This window comes from Phocoena phocoena, chromosome 15 (assembly GCF_963924675.1).
Source record: "Phocoena phocoena chromosome 15, mPhoPho1.1, whole genome shotgun sequence".
In the NCBI taxonomy this organism is placed as follows: Eukaryota; Metazoa; Chordata; class Mammalia; order Artiodactyla; family Phocoenidae; genus Phocoena; species Phocoena phocoena.
Genome location: NC_089233.1, coordinates 74,569,052 through 74,585,237, shown reverse-complemented (window position 1 = coordinate 74,585,237; position 16,186 = coordinate 74,569,052). Strand labels below are relative to the sequence as shown.

The window sequence follows — 16,186 nt, the reverse complement described above, 5'->3', positions numbered from 1 at the left end:
GATTGATGTGAAATCTCCCAAATAAAAGTTAGCAATTAATTCAGATTTTTAAACACTTCTGAGCAGACCTAAATCCAGCACACGCACACAAGAGTCTGTCCAAAGGCGCTTGACTTGTGAGCCCTGTGTTACACCATATATAGTTGGGAGCTACTGTAATTTAAATTTTTAAAAGCTAACATGTTTTGAGTCCTTTCTGTATGCCAAGCATTGAACTAGAGGCTTTGCATATATTTTTCTCAGTTAAAATTCTGCAATAGTCTAGGTAAGAAAAAGCCATAGTTAAACATAGATTTAAGTCAAGACCCTGGGTTTGCTAACCGTGTCCCATCTCCCACTACTTTCCAAGGAGGGTCTGACATCACAGACTCTAATTATTTACCTATAATTTTAAGAAAACAAACATCAGAAAACATCATCTCTTTAGTTATCCATCAAAACCAATGCCTCCTATGTAATGCCACCCAAGTTGGGGGCCGCAGGACTTTGTCTTGGGAGGGGGTGGGCACGTAGGGTGCATCTTCTCCTAGTTGACACAGAGCTCTAGGACAGAAAGTAGATGTGAGCCACCTAAGTCCCAGGAATGGCCAGAATCGGGTCATATTTTGAATCTTGAGAGCCCCCAGCACCTGCCAAGTCCCCAGAGATAGCAGTTGCCCTGACCCAAACCTTTAGAAGAGCACATTAAATCAGCATCTCCCAAAATGCGTTTTTAGGACACAGGTCATGCACGAAATCATCTTGTGTGACAGGTCGACAAACATTGATTTTACTAGTTAACAAACTTCTTTCGATATGCATCCAAAAAAAAAAAATCAAAGTAGCACATCAAATCCAGAATTTCACATAGTTACTTGGGTTGAGATGAAAGTTTATTTTTTTTAAGTCACATTAGAGAAAACTATCAAATCAAATAAATAGTAGCCCAGGTGGTACACTGAGAGCCCCCCGCAAAAGCAATCAGAAAGGGGACGGGCAGGTGAGTATGTGGAGGAAGCACCGTGTTTCTGGCAGGTGAGTGGTTTGGGCACCAGAATTTAAGTCGCCATCATTGGGGTTGGGGGGGGCGGTGAGGCCTCCGCAGTCTATTAGAGTCATCGAGGAAGGTGTCAGGGTGACCTCACCCTGGCCCAGCGAGGGCGGAAGGTTTGATCACGGAAAGAAGCCAGGTCTGTTTTTGTCTGCGTGTCCCCAGGCTTGTGTTGGACGACGGAAGTTTTGGTTGGCTGGCCTTTTTATTTCTGTGTGGCCTGGTCTTCCAGGCCCTTCCCTCCCCTCAGAGCTGTCTGTCTGCATTAGGTCTGTGCTGGGCAAGGAGATTAGATCATATGTTTTCCTGTTCCAGATGTGGATTTATCGAGCCTCGTCAATGTGGCAGCTTTAATAAAACAGGTTACGGTCCCCAAGGGGAGGCTTAACACGTCGTGCTGCTTACGCACAGATGCGGCTGTCGTTTCAGGGCACTGTTAAATTGTGCTTTAATAGTGGATTGACACAGCTCCCCTTCAGCCGGCTTATTTGGGCCGGGGTGAGCGCCCCGAGCAGACAGGTGCGGGGAGCTGCTGGAAAGAGCGGACCATCATTCATTTGCCTCGCAATAAGGAGGATGGTGGTGCAAGGGCTTTGAGACCCTGGTTTGGAGCCCGTTAAAAGAAAGAAACGGTTCCTCCGGCAGTTTGCCTTTGGCCAACGCAGCATTCGAGGCTGCTGACTGCAGGTGAATTATTCACCGGGTGGCGGCCCCCCTGCCTTCCAGAAGGGTCTGACAGGTCGGGTGGACGGCCAGCTTTGTCCTCTCTGCAGTCTCTGGAGCCTGCGCAGGGCCAAGTCCCCACTACCAGCTGCTTCCTTCTTTCTCTTCAGTCTGTGAACAGGAGGCAAAGGCTTGATTCTGCCTGGAGCGCCCTAGATTCATGCTTTCGAGCAATATTTATTGAACACCTACTATGTGCCGGGCACTGTTCTAGGCTTCAGGGCTGTGAGGTGTGGTCAGTGGCCCTAGCTCTCATGGCTGTGACATCTAGGGCTGCAGGGGGGTGACCAGCAAGATAAATATGTAAATGTGCCAAAGTGTATAACGTGTTAGAGCAACACGTGCAGAGCTGAAAATGTAAAACAAGGAAGAAGATGTGGAATATCGGGCAGGGGAGTAAAATTGTGGATGTGGTGGGCAGGGCGGGCCTCACTAAGAAGAGAACTTTTAGTCTTCTAATTGAAGTGTAGTTGCTGTACCGTATTAAGTTACAGGCATACTAGGTAGTGATTCGCAGTTTTTAGAGGTTATACTCCATCTACAGTCATTGTGAAATGTGAGCTGTATTTCCCCGCGTTGTACAATATATCCTTGTAGTTTATTTTATACCTAATAGTTGGTACCTCTCAATCCCCTACCCGTATATCCCCTCTCCCCCCAAGAAGAGACCTTTTGAGTAGAGACAAGAAGGGGGTGAGGGCACGGACCCTGGAGGTGCTGGGGAAGGGCGTTCCCAGCAGGAGGAACAGCACGGGCAAAGGCTCTGAGGCGGGAGTGAGGCTGCCGTGGCTGCGGAGACGGGGTGCGGAAGGGGGCCCGGAGCCCGCAGGGCCTGCGGACAACCGCGGGGACTCTGCTCTCCGAGCGGGTGGGAGCCACGGAGAGTGCTGAGGAGAGGAGGCTTTCTGGCTGCTCCTCGGGGAATAAATGGCCGGAGTCCAGGCAGGAAGCAGCTGACCTAATTCAGAGGAAAGAGGATGACCGCTGCCCGGCGAGGAGGCGACAGGACTCTGAGTCTCGATGTTCTTTGAAGAAAGAACACCAGGCTTTGCTGATGGATTGGATGTGGGAACAGACAGCTGGGACCAAGGAGTAGCCAAGATCGTCGCCTATGTCACTGGAGGAGAGGGGAGGGGCTCAGGGTACACCCGAGGTGTCTCTTAGCCAGTCACGTCACCGGGTAGACAGTTGCAGGTTGTGCCAAACGCCAGCCATCACCTCACCTTTCCACCTCGCCACCTGTACTACTATTTACTTTTTTTTAAACAGACGTGATTGTTTTTTAAGAACAGGATTCCACTGCCCTAAATGAGAGAAGCTAGCATCGCTTGCCCTAAGTCAAAGGAAATTAAACCGGGCAATCCAGTATAAGCTAACACAGCTGCCCGCCCAGAGCTCCAGCCGGGTGGCCGGGGCTCTTCCTGTTGAAATAGGAGGCGTGAGGGTGTTAAGGACGTGACCACGTGACCGCAGCCACCCGAGACTTTCTCCTGGAGTTGATCGGAAAGAGTGAACGGGAATCACTTTCCCACCGCTGGGGTCCCTGGCATTTGGCGATGTGACCCTGTGCCAGTCTCACTGCTGGTGTGCCAGCTAAAGTCACCTCTGGGATGATGAGGGGACCTGATAGACAGTCCAGGGGACGATTCCGAGCCTCACGGAAGCCGAGAGTTGACCAACTGTGTGGGGATCTCTGTGCCCTCCCTGGGTTCATTATCACCACCTCCTGCGTGCTATAAACTGGACGTTTCCTGAACGTGACACCCAGCACCCACCTCTGCTGTCAGACAAGCTTGGGTTGGAGTCCCCACATCCCACTTCCCCAGCTCCGTGGCCGTGACCAGTCATTTAACTCCTGTGCTCAGCTCCCTCTTCTGTTAAATGGTTTGTTGGGAGGATTAAGTAACACGATGCACATTGTGTGCCCAGTACAGTGCGTACCGCAAACATTCAGCCAGTGACAGTCATCACATTAATGGTAATGATTGTTATTGACCTGGAACACTGCCCTCTACCCCAGGGACAAGTCGGAGCTGTCTCAACAGCTAAGTTATGTTAAGAGTGGCCAAACCAGGGCGTTCAGGGACCAGGCAGGTAATGTGAATGGGCAAAGTTGGTGTGAGACTATAGGGAGGGCTGGGGAGTGTGGTACAGTAGGGGTGCACATCATCTGCTTGGTGCTTTTCAAAGTCAGATTTTTTAAATCCACTGCACATGACACAGGCACACACACACACACACGTGCATATCATGGACGCAAACCAGCATGGGCTCCTGAATTATATGGAAACGCAAAGAGTGAGATAATTTTTTGTTGTTAATTTAGCAGATATTTGTTGAGCAGTCACTATGTACCAGGCACTGTTCTGGGCTTGGGAGGACAACAGTGAACAAAGTAAGCCTAGATCCCTGCCCCCGCGGAGCTGTCCGGTGGGAGCAGTGGGCAACATGCAAATAAGAGAACTGTCCGAGGGCAGTAAGTGCTGGGGAGCAAGTGAAGCAGGGAGGGGGTGTAGGGGTGCTGGAAGGAGGAGCAGCAGTTTCAGTGTGAGGCCAGGGAAGGCCTCTCAGATATGTGACCTTTTTTTTTTTATTGGAGTATAATTGCTTTACAATGTTGTGTTAGTTTCGGCTGTACAACAAAGGGAATCAGCTTTACATATTCGTATATCCCCTCCCTCTTGGACCTCCGTCCCACCCCACCCCCATCCCACCCATCTACGTCATCACAGAGCCGAGCTGAGCTCCCTGGGCTAGGCAGCAGGTTCCCGCTAGCTAGCTATTTTACACATGGTAGCATGTATATGTAAACCCTAACCTCCCAATACATCCACCCTCCCCTTCCCCCTCTGTGTCCACCCGTCCATTCTCTACATCTGCGTGTCTATTTCTGCCCTGCAAATAGGTTCGTCTGTACCATTTTTCTAGATTCCACATATAAGTGGAATCAGATATGTGACATTTGATGCATAACCTGAAGGAGGCTGGAAGGATGCCCCCCAGCGCCAGTGGGGCCCGGGGTTCTGCTGGACCCTGAGGCCGTGGCCCGCTCCCCCTGCAGGTTCTGGCGAGTTCGCACCAGCTGGTGGAGGGCGGCCTTGGAAAGCTCACCTCCTCCATCCCCTCCAGAGGGAGACTTCACACCTGGTAGAAACCCTATAATTGCCACCAGTTACAGATGGGACCCTTGGGGACTTCTCGGGAGGGCATGTGACCTTGACAACAGATGTTCACGTAGTTCCAGGCCTGATGATTCCTGTTGAGACAAAAAGCCAGTTCTTTCCTCTATCCACTGGGCTGACCTCGGCCAAGAGCCTCAGGGAACACAGCTGGCTCCAGGCGGGCGTCCCTTATAAAACTGCCTCAGCGTTGGGCTCGAAAGGGCAGGCTTCACTCTTGTTTCCTTCGGTCGTTCAGTGAGATGTTACAGAGCATCATCTATATATTCCTGGGGGTAGGGTGGACAGTGCCCTGGACCACCCAGAACTCTCAGTGCAGAAGCAAAGGCAGGTCATAAACAAGTGAACTTGTAAAGAAGACTGTTTCAGAAGGACAGAAATGCTAAGAACAAACAGACATTGGTATGATAGCAAGTAAACAGGGGGCTCCTTCTGATGGGGAGGTTGGCCAGGCCTTGTTGAGGAGGTGACCTCTAAGTTGAGATCTGAATAATGGGACAAGCCAGCAAAGTGAAGTCTCGGAGAGGGAGTCCCAGGCAGAGGCAAGAGCAAGTGCAAAGATCCTGGGGCAGGGATGAGCTTGGAGCCCTTGAGAAACAAAGAAGCAGCCAGTGTAGCCAGGGGAGCAAGGGAGAGGGAAGAGATGAGGTCAAAGAAACACGGGAGGTGGGTTGGCAGGGAGGGCCGGTCTGGAAGGGTCTTAGGCCACAGTAAGGAATTGGGGTTTTCTTCTGAGTGTGATGGGAAGCTGCCAGGTGGTTTGAAGCAGTGAAGAAATATGATCTATGTTTGCCTCAGGGAAGCTCTAGCTGTTTCCTTCCCTGTATGGTGGAAAGATGGGATAAAAGAATCATGTAAATCTCCATTTCACTCTTAGCCTTTAGGGACAGAGTGCCAAGGTGGGTCTGATTTGTTGTTTTCAGGTCACTAGGGGGTGAGCTAGTTGGTGAATTGGGATCAGCAGCTCCCTGGCAAGAACTTCAAATGCCTGGTAGACCCTGGATTGGTTTCCTACTGCTGTCCTAACAGATTGCCATCAACCAGGTGGCTTAAAACAACAGAAATTTGCTCCCTCACAATTGTGGAGACAGAAGTGTGAAATTAAGGTGTTGGCAGGGCTCTGATTCCTGCAAAGGCGCAGGGGTGAATCCTTCTCAGTTCACCCAGCTCCTGGAGGCCCAAGGAGCTCCTTGGCTTGTGGCAGCATCCCTCCAATCTCTGCCTCCATCTTCACATGGCCTTCCCCTCTGTGTCTGTGTGTCTTCTTCCTTCTGTCTCTTGGAAGGACACTTCCAGTGGCTTAAAACAACAGAAATTTGCTCCCTCACAATTGTGGAGACAGAAGTGTGAAATTAAGGTGTTGGCAGGGCTCTGATTCCTGCAAAGGCGCAGGGGTGAATCCTTCTCAGTTCACCCAGCTCCTGGAGGCCCAAGGAGCTCCTTGGCTTGTGGCAGCATCCCTCCAATCTCTGCCTCCATCTTCACATGGCCTTCCCCTCCATGTCTGTGTGTCTTCTTCCTTCTGTCTCTTGGAAGGACACTTGTCCTTGGATTTAGGGCCCACCCAGGTAATCCACAATGATGTCACCTCAGGATCCTTTAGTACCTCTGCGAAGACCCTTGGCCAAATTAGGTCCTATTCACAGGTGCCAGGACTTGGGACAGGGGCATATCTTTGGAGGGTGGGCCATCATTCAACCCACTATAGACCCTAAGAACTGCAAGGAAAAGGAAAAAACAGAGGATGGCCTTAGAAGGAAAAGAAAAAGGATTTCCATTGAATATTTCTGTTAAACCTACTAAGTGTCTGGGTACCAGCCATGGTATACGATTTCGCATCCATTCTTCACACATTTATTGAGTACCTACTGTGTGTCACACACTGTAGGGGCATTGAGAATTCGGCACCGAGCAAGGCACTCAGTCTTTGAGCTCCTGGAGCCCTCAGTGGAGCAGGCAGTGTGCAGGCACCGGCGCACAGTAAGGTTTCCACACAAATTCCTTTCCTTCCTATACCTTGCTCTGCTCACAGCATCATTGAAAAACAAGAATAGGCATGAGTGAAATCACCATACCTAGTGGTTTATCATTAAGTCCTAATAATACGTGCGTGATAAGAGTTCAAGGGAATCAGAAGCCAAAAAAAAGGGGGGGCTTCCCTGGTGGCGCAGTGGTTGAGAATCCACCTGCCAGCGCAGGCGACACGGGTTTCAGCCCTGGTCCGGGGAAGAACCCACAGGCCACGGAGCAACTAAGACCGTGCACCACAACTACTGAGCCTGCGCCCTAGAGCCCGTGAACCACAACTACTGAAGTCCACGCACCTAGACCCCGTGCTCCGCAACAAAGACAAGCCACCGCAATGAGAAGCCTGCGCACTGCAACGAAGAGTAGCCCCCGCTCGCCACAGCTAGAGAAAGCCCGCGCACAAAAGAGCCTACGCAGCCAAAAATAAATACATATATAAATCTATCTTTAAAAAAAGAGCAATGAGAAGAGGTGCGACTGTACTGATGGGTCAGATTTGGGGGGGTGGGGAGATGGGAAGTGGTTTCCAAGCTGGAAGGACCATGTGGACAAAGGCGGCGACAGTGGGTTATGACTGATGCAGAGCATGTCAGCTGAGAAGTATTCAGAGAGAAGGGGGAGGGGGGAGGGGTTGCCAGGTTGACGTGATCGGATTTCATTAAGAGGGAACAATTCTCGGGGAAGTTCCAGATGAAACAAAGTATAATCTTCTCTCTGTTTACATAGTGGTTGATTTCCAAAAAAAAAAGTCAGCATATGTTAATACCCTGCAAAAAAAAAAGATGTTCTATTTATATGCAAGACAAGAGTTCTTTACTAGGCTCAGATAACTTATAAGCAGGTTTTTACCTACCCGCCCCCATGAATGTCTAGTGGAACTGGGGACCCAGGGTGCTTCCTCATTGCGCAGGACCATCCAATAGTGCATTGCTGGCCGCTGCCCAGAAATGCCAGGGGTGCCCCCCAATCTGTCCCTGGAGATTTCCAACATACACTCCCCTCCCCCGGGATGGGGGTGCTGCCCTGTTGAGGACCACTCAGAACCCAGCTCTAATTGTTTGGTGCCCGACTGGGACGCACTCGTTGGAAAACTACTGGCCCACATCTCACTTCCGCTCTGGTTGCAGGTTCCATGCAGGTGATGAACAAGACACGGCGCATCATGGAGCAGGGCGGGGCGCACTTCATCAACGCCTTCGTGACCACGCCCATGTGCTGCCCCTCGCGCTCCTCCATCCTCACCGGGAAGTACGTCCACAACCACAACACCTACACCAACAATGAGAACTGCTCCTCGCCCTCCTGGCAGTCGCAGCACGAGAGCCGCACCTTTGCCGTGTACCTCAACAGCACGGGCTACCGGACAGGTGAGGGAGCCAGGCTGCCACGGGCGGGCACACGAGTGGGCTGGGAACCTCCGACGTGGTACCCGGTGTCCTGCCTCGGACCACTGTCTTTCCCACTGTGGTCCCTGTACTGCGAGGGGTCCCTGTAGTGCGTGAACAGCTTTCTTTTAATTTAAAAGTTGTGCATTGACTTCTAGATGTGTTCGAAAAATACGGATTTATTCGCCTACAGGAGTGATAGAAAGTGACCTTTCCAAAGGAATTTGAGTTAAAAAAAAAAAAAGAGTCTATTTAAAATATGAAATATACTACAGAGAGGCCTTGAAGTACTCGGGCGGGAGTATGAGTTCTCTGTGAATTGTGCTATTTAAGTCGTTGGGGGACTACTTCGTTAATTTGAGGCCATCAGCATGGAACAAGCTTCCAGAAGAACATTGGGGCGGGGGATGGAGAGGAGTGTATGTGGGGCCTGTGGCCACTCTACAGACGGCAAGGGACTGTTTGTCTACACTTGATCGTCTACACCGCCCAGGGTGCTCCATCCCTCCTGCAGTTGGTGCCCACAGTGTTGGTTGCATCCGGGGTGGAGAGCGAGCAAGGTGTCCCGTCTCTTTATCCTGCAGGAGGTACTTAGGTGCGTTCTGAAGACTCACCTGCCAGGCTGGTTGCCTCAGGCAGAGACACAATTACAGTCACTTATCTGCAGCACCACTGCAAAATCCTCCAAACTCAATGAACCTTGCTCTAATTTAGAAAAATAAACACTCCTCACCTTGGGTAAGGAGCCCAGGCAGTTGTGAAATCAGATACTGTGGCTTGAATGTTGTCACCCTGGGAAGTTGTGTTCAAGTGACAAGGGGCTTGTTTGGGTAGGAGTGACATGAGAGAAGGACGGATACCTCCCTGAGCTGGGTGCAGGTCACTGAAGCCGTCCTGGAATCTGGGCAGCTGCCCCTCACGTACACGGTGTGGCTGGCGTGGGCACATCGGGGTGAGGAGCACGCTGGTGAGGTGTGTCGTCTTGCAGACTGTTTCCACTGCCAGAATCACCCAGTGGGCGGGCCCCGCTGAGAGAACTAGGAAGGCCTCAGTCCTATACATATGACCCTGTTGGTTCCGGGATCTCTGCAGAAAGCCACATGGGTCAGAGTTTACCCCAGGCCACCACCCATCTGGTTGCAGAGACCTGGATATAGATGGAGGAAGCAGGACAGACCAGGGCACCTACTGAAAGGGGCATCTGCCACTCAGGTCCAGGTAATTATAGCCATTCGAGCTCAGGGTTGCCAACCTTCAAATATTTCTAATCTGAATTCTTGGCCAAAATCTGATTTTAAAACATATTGGCAAAACTCAGTTTGTTTTGTTTTGTTTTGTTTTTTTTAATACACAGTGTGGACCCACAGAGAAAACATGTCTGAGGGCTGTGAGACCCACTTTTAGAACCTCTAGCTGAAAGGTCTGTGTAGAAACCTTTAGCTTTGGATGCCAGAGGAACAGTAAGGACCCTAAAAGTGTACTCATCCACCCCCCACATTTGACAGCTAGGGCAGCTGCAGCCCAGAAAAGAGACTTGCTCTCAGTCGTAAAAGCAGGTGCTTGTGGCATCATCAAAATGGAAACCAAGACCGTAGGACTTCAAAGGGAGTATGGATGTTGTTACATCCATCAAATTGAAAGGAAACCTATATCCTGCGATATCTTAGGGGCTCACGATAGGGGCCAAAGCCTGGTGTTTCAGAATCATGTAGCTGGCACAAGGGAAGGAGCCATCTCTCAGGATTTAACGTTTCTTCAAAATTGATTTCAGCAAACTTTGTCCTTGAATTTAAACAAATCACCAAAAAGCGCTTTCCCCAAAGAATTGCTTTCATCCAACTATGCTTAACTGTTACACCCTCAGTGAAGACTGGGAGTGTAATGCCAAGTATAAATTGCCATACGTAGAACATTTACGTTTTTTGTAAAACTGTCCCTGAGAATTTTATTCGTTATGTTTAGAATGGCCCCCTCTACAAGGAACTCTGTTCCAACCTGACATTGAGAACTCAGGACCCTGAAAATGTCTGTTTACTGTGATGAACTTATGTGCTCTTGTCATTAAAGAACAAGAGCTGTGTACCCTGTATACTTTCCCTTTTTGCCCTGGTAGTTAGGAAGCTCAGATTTGAGTTTTATTTCATTCTCTTTTATGGCTGAGTAACATTCCATTTTGTGTGTGTGTGTGTGTGTGTGTATATATATATGTATATATATATATATATACACACACACACACCACATCTTCTTTATCCATTCATCTGTCGATGGAAATTTGAGTTTTATATTAAGCCACTGCTTAAAGTGAAAACATGACCAGTTATGCTGGTCATTGTAGGTTGATTGAGAAAAATAACAGAAAACTAGAATGAATTCAAAATCCCTTTTAGATTAACTTGATTTGTATGACTCACATTAGAATAATTAGACTCATATTAGAATAATAACTTTGTAGCTTCCCAGGGAACAATGGTCAACTGTTCTTACCAGGTCTTTGGACACATTCAACCCTGCATTCTCATGAGTGTCTAGGGCAACTGATTGAATTAGATTTAAGTTTTTTGGCTGTGTGTGAGAGACCCAAGACAGAAGTCATTTATTACTCTCTCAGCTAAAAGTCTGTGCTGCTTTGATGGACCTGCCCATGAATTGATCAGAGACTCAACCATTTCCTTTTCTTTTTTTTTTTCCTGAGGCATAATTGGCATATAACGTTATAGTAGTTTCAGATGTACGACATGATGAGTCAATATTTGTATATATTGCAAAAGGATAACCACAATAAGTCTAGTTAACATCTGTCATCATACGTCGTTACAAAGGTCTGTGTGTGTGTGATGAGAATTTTTAAGATCTACTCTCTCAGCAACTTTCAAATATACAGCATAATATTATTAACTGTAGTCACTATGCTGTACATTATAGCCCCATGACTTATTTATTTCATAACTGGAAGTTTGTACCTTTTGACCCTCTTCACTCATTTCACCCACCCGCTACCTCCCACCTCTGGCAACCACCAATCTGTTCTGTGTATCTATGAGCTCGACTTTGTTTTAGATTCCATATGTAAGTGATATCATATGGTGATTGTCTTTCTCTGTCTGACTTACTTCACTTAGCCTGATACCGTCAGGGTCCATCCATGTTGTTGCACATGGCAAGATTTCCTTCTTTTTCGTGGCTGAATAGTATTCCAGTGTGTGTATACCACATTTTCTTTATTCCTGCATCCACTGAGGACACTTAGGTTGTTTCCATATCTTGGCTATTGTAAATAATGCTGCAGTTAACATGGGGGTGCCGATATCTTTTCAAGTTAGTGTTTTCATTCTCTTCAGATAGATACTCAGAGGTGGAATTGTGGGATCATACGGTAGTTTTATTTTTAATCTTTGAGGAACCTCCGTACTGTTTTCCATAATGGCTATACCAATTTACATTCCCACCAACAGTGAACAAGGGTTTCCTTTTCTCTAAGTCTTTGCCAACATTGTTATTCTTTGCCTTTTTGATAATAGGCATTGTAACAGGTGTGAGGTGGTATCTCATTGTGGTTTTGTTTTTTTGCGGTACGCGGGCCTCTCACTGTTGTGGCCTCTCCTGTTGCGGAGCACGGGCTCTGGACGCGCAGGCTCAGCGGCCATGGCTCACGGGCCCAGCCGCTCTGCGGCGTGTGGGATCTTCCCGGACCGGGGCATGAACCCGTGTCCCCTGCATCGGCAGGCAGACTCTCAACCACTGCACCACCAGAAGCCCTCATTGTGGTTTTGATTTGCATCTCCCTGATGATTAATGATGTGAAGCATCTTTTGATGTACCTGTTGACCATCTGTATATCTTCTTTGGAAAAATGCCTACGTAGATCTGTTGCCCATTTTTTAAATTGGATTGTTTGGGTTTTTTCTATTGAGTTGCATCAGTTTTTTGTATATTTTGGAAATTAATTCCTTATCAGATGTCTGAGCTGCAAATATTTTCTCTCATTCGGTAGGTTTTCTTTTCATTTTGTTGTGCACAATGTTCCTTTACTGTGCAGAAGCTTTTTAGTCATCCCATTTATTTCCTTTTGCTTTTATTGCCTTTGTTTTTGGTGTCAAATCCAAAAAAAATCATTGCCAAGATCCATGTCAAATGATGATTTCAGGTCTTATGTTCAAGTCTTTAATCTGTTTCGAGTTAATCTTTGTCTATGGTGTAAGATAGTGGTTCACTTTAATTCTTTGACATGTGGCTGTCCAGTTTTCCCAGTTCCATTTATTAAAGAGACTGTCCTTTCCCCATCATACATTCTTAGCTCCTCTGTCATAAATTAATTGACCATATATGTGTGGGTTTATTTCTGGGCTCTCTATTCTGTTTCATTGATCTATGTCTGTTTTTATGCCAACACCATACTGTTTTGATTACTACTGCTTTGTAATACAGTTTGAAATCAGGGAACATGATGCCTCCAGCTTTGTTCTTCTTTCTCAAGATTGCTTTGGCTCTCTGAGGTCTTTTGTGGTTCCATACAAACTTTAGGATTGTTTTTTCTGTTTCTGTGAAAAATGCTGTTGGAAATTTAATAGGGATTGCACTGAATCTGTAGATTGTTTTGGATAGTACGGACATTTTAACAGTATTAATTCTTCCAGTCCATGAGCATGGAATACCTTTCCATTTATTTGTGTCTTCTTCTATTTCTTTCATTAGTTAATGTCTTATAGTTTTCAGTGTACAAGTCTTTCACTACCTTGGTTAGGTTTATTCCAGATATTTTATTCTTTTTGATGCAGTTGTACATGGGACTGTTTTCTTAATTTATCTTCTTGATAGTTTGTTTTTAGTGTATAAAAACACAACAGATTTTTGTGTATTGATTTTGTATCCTGCAGCTTTACTGAATTAATTTATTAGTTCTAACAGTTTTTTGGTGGAGTCTTTAGGGTTTTTTATGTATAATGTCATGTCACCTGCAAATAGTTACAGTTTTACTTCTTCCTTTACGATTTGGATGCTTTTCCTTTCTTTTCTTGCCTAATTGCTCTGGCTAGGACTTCCAATACTAGGTCAAATAAAAGTGTTGAGAGTGGGCATCCTTGTCTTGTTCCTGATTTTAGAGGAAAAGTTTTCAGCTTATCACTTGAATATGATGTTAGCTATGGGCTTGTCATGTATGGCGTTTATTATGTTGAGGTATGTTCCCTCTACAGTCACTTTTTTGAGAGTTTTCCTCATAAATGGATGTTGAAGTTTGTCAAATGCTTTTTCTGCATCTGTTGAGATGATTTTTAGCTTTCATTTTTTTTAATGTGCTGTATACATTGATTGATTGGGGGATGGTGAACCATCCTTGCATTCCTAGAATAAATCCCATCTGAACATGGTATATGATCCTTCTACTGTATTGTTGAATTCAGTTTGCCAATATTTTATTGAAGATTTTTGCATTCTGTGTTCATCAGAGATATTGGCCTATAATTTTCTTTACTTGTGGTGTCCTTGGCTGGTTTTGGTATCAGGGTAATGCTAACCTCATAAGATGAGTATGGAGGTATTCCCTCCTGTTCTATTTTTTGGAAGAGTTTGGGAAGGATTGATATTCATTCTTCTTTGAATTTTTGGTAGAATTCACCTGTAAAGCTGTCTAGTACTGGACATTTGTATTTGGGGAAGTTTTTGATTATTGATTCAGTCTCCTTTCTAGTAATTGGTCTGTTCATATTTTCTCTTTCTTCATCAGTCAGTGTTGGTAGGTTGTATGTTTTTAGGAATTTATCCATTTCTCTAGCTTGTCAAATTTGTTGGCATATAATTGTTCGTAGTAGTCTCTTATGATCCTTTGTATTTCTGTGGTATCAGTTGTAACATCTCCCTTTTCATTTCTGATTTTATTTATTTGAGTCCTCTCCCTTTTTTTCCTGGTTGAGTCTAGCTAAAGTTTTATCAATTTTGTTTATCTTTTCAAAGAACCAGTTTGTAGTTTCATTGATCTTTTCCATTGTCTTTTTAGTCTCTGTATTTCATTTATTTCTGCTCTGATCTCTATTATTTTTTTCCTTCTACTAACTTTGGGCTTTGTTCTTTTTCTGGTTCCTTGAAGTGTAATATTATGTTATTTATTTGAGATTTTTCTTATTTCTTGATGTAGGCATCTGTCACAAGGAACTTCCCTCTTAGAGCTTCTTTTGCTGCATCCCATATGTTTTGGTGTGTTGTATTTCCGTTTTCATTTGCCTCAAGGATTTTTTCTCTCTTTTGATTTCTTTGACCAGTTGGTTGTCCAGTAGCATGTTGTTAATCTCCACGTATTTGTGAATTTTCCAGTTTTCTTCTTTTAATTGATTTCTGGTTTCATACCATTGTAGTTGGAAAAGATGCTTGATATGATTTCAGTTTTCTTAAATTTATTAAGACTGGTTTTGTGGCCTAACGTATGATCTATCCTGGAGAATATTTCATGTGCACTTGTAAAGAATGTATATTCTGTTGCTTTTGGATGGAATGTTCTGTACATGTGTGCAAAGTCTATCTGATCAACGTATAGTTTAAGACCTATGTTTCCTTTTTGATTTTCTGTCTGGATGATCTATCCATTGATGAAAGTGGGGTAATAAAGTCCCCTACTATTATTCTATTGCTGTCTATTTCTCCCTCTGGGTCTATTAATATTTGCTTTATATGTTTAGGTGCTCTTAAATTGGTTAGAGACTCAACTGCTTTCTATTTCTCCTTATCTCCCACTGATGAGAAACAAGTCACGTGAACATGCATGATTGCAGAGGAAACTAGGGAATGTAGTCTTTATTCTGGGTGGCCATTTGCCCAGCTCAAAATTCTATTACTATGGGAGAAGAAGACATGGATACTGAGGGAAGATTAAAGTCACAACCTCAATAACGGTTCTTAGTCCATTTGTGTATGTGATACCCTTTTGAAGACAGGAGGTTAGCTGGAACTGTGGAAGACTGGAACCAGAAAACTGTTCCTTAAGTGGACCAGCAGTTCATGTAAATAGTGCTTTTAATGTATTTAATTAGGTATTTTATCTTGAAAAAGTGAAACTACACAGTTTTAAAAATAACTTTATTCTGTGTTATATTCTAGTAGTGTTTAACAACGGTTAGGTTATAATTGTGCCGAATGGGGCTTCTCTGGTGGCGCAGTGGTTGAGAGTCCGCCTGCCGATGCAGGGGACGCGGGTTCGTGCCCCGGTCCGGGAAGATCCCACATGCCGCGGAGCGGCTGGGCCTGTGAGCCATGGCCGCTGAGCCTGCGCGTCCGGAGCCTGCGCTCCGCAACGGGAGAGGCCACAACAGTGAGAGGCCTGTGTACTGCCAAAAAAAAAAAAAAAAAAAAAAGTTGTCCCAAATGGATTGATTCTTTAATCAAATGAATTGATGAAGTGTCAGTTAAAGGCAGTGGAGGGGATAACTTGTTCAACAAATTTAAATGATAGCACGATATGATATCCTTTACTTCACCTTCAGTTTTCACAGCAAAATCGTAAAGGGTCATTTTTGCAAACGTATTTGAGGATTTGATCAGTTTTCCCAAGGGCCTCTCTTAATCCTTTGACATCTGAATCTTCCCTGTGAAGTGCTGATTCCCTCATCATCATTTTCAGTTTATCTCTTAGACCAGATTATTGTTTGTCCGTGGATTTGCACGTGCTTTAAGCTGTCCTCCCGCATCACTTTAATTAATTTCACAAAACCTTGCATCTTTCATAAGATTTGCCGTTTCATTTTGCCGTCATCTTGCTCTGTGCTTCCCCGTGTTTGCAGTAGAGATTGACAAAGGATGAAGTGAGAGGTGCTAAGTTTAAGCAGGATAAATGTCGATTTGTTCATGGGTAT

The 16,186-nt window shown here is 45.7% G+C and overlaps 1 protein-coding gene across 2 annotated transcripts in view; it reads left to right on the top strand.

Annotated features, from left to right (window-relative positions):
* SULF2 (sulfatase 2) overlaps positions 1-16,186 on the top strand; it is a 110,351-nt gene that overhangs the window by 8,778 nt on the left and 85,387 nt on the right. For both annotated transcript variants that reach the window (XM_065893420.1, XM_065893419.1), the window contains exon 2: positions 8,088-8,327. In XM_065893420.1, the coding sequence (XP_065749492.1) occupies positions 8,088-8,327 (240 nt within the window). The remainder of the gene's footprint in view (positions 1-8,087; positions 8,328-16,186) is intronic.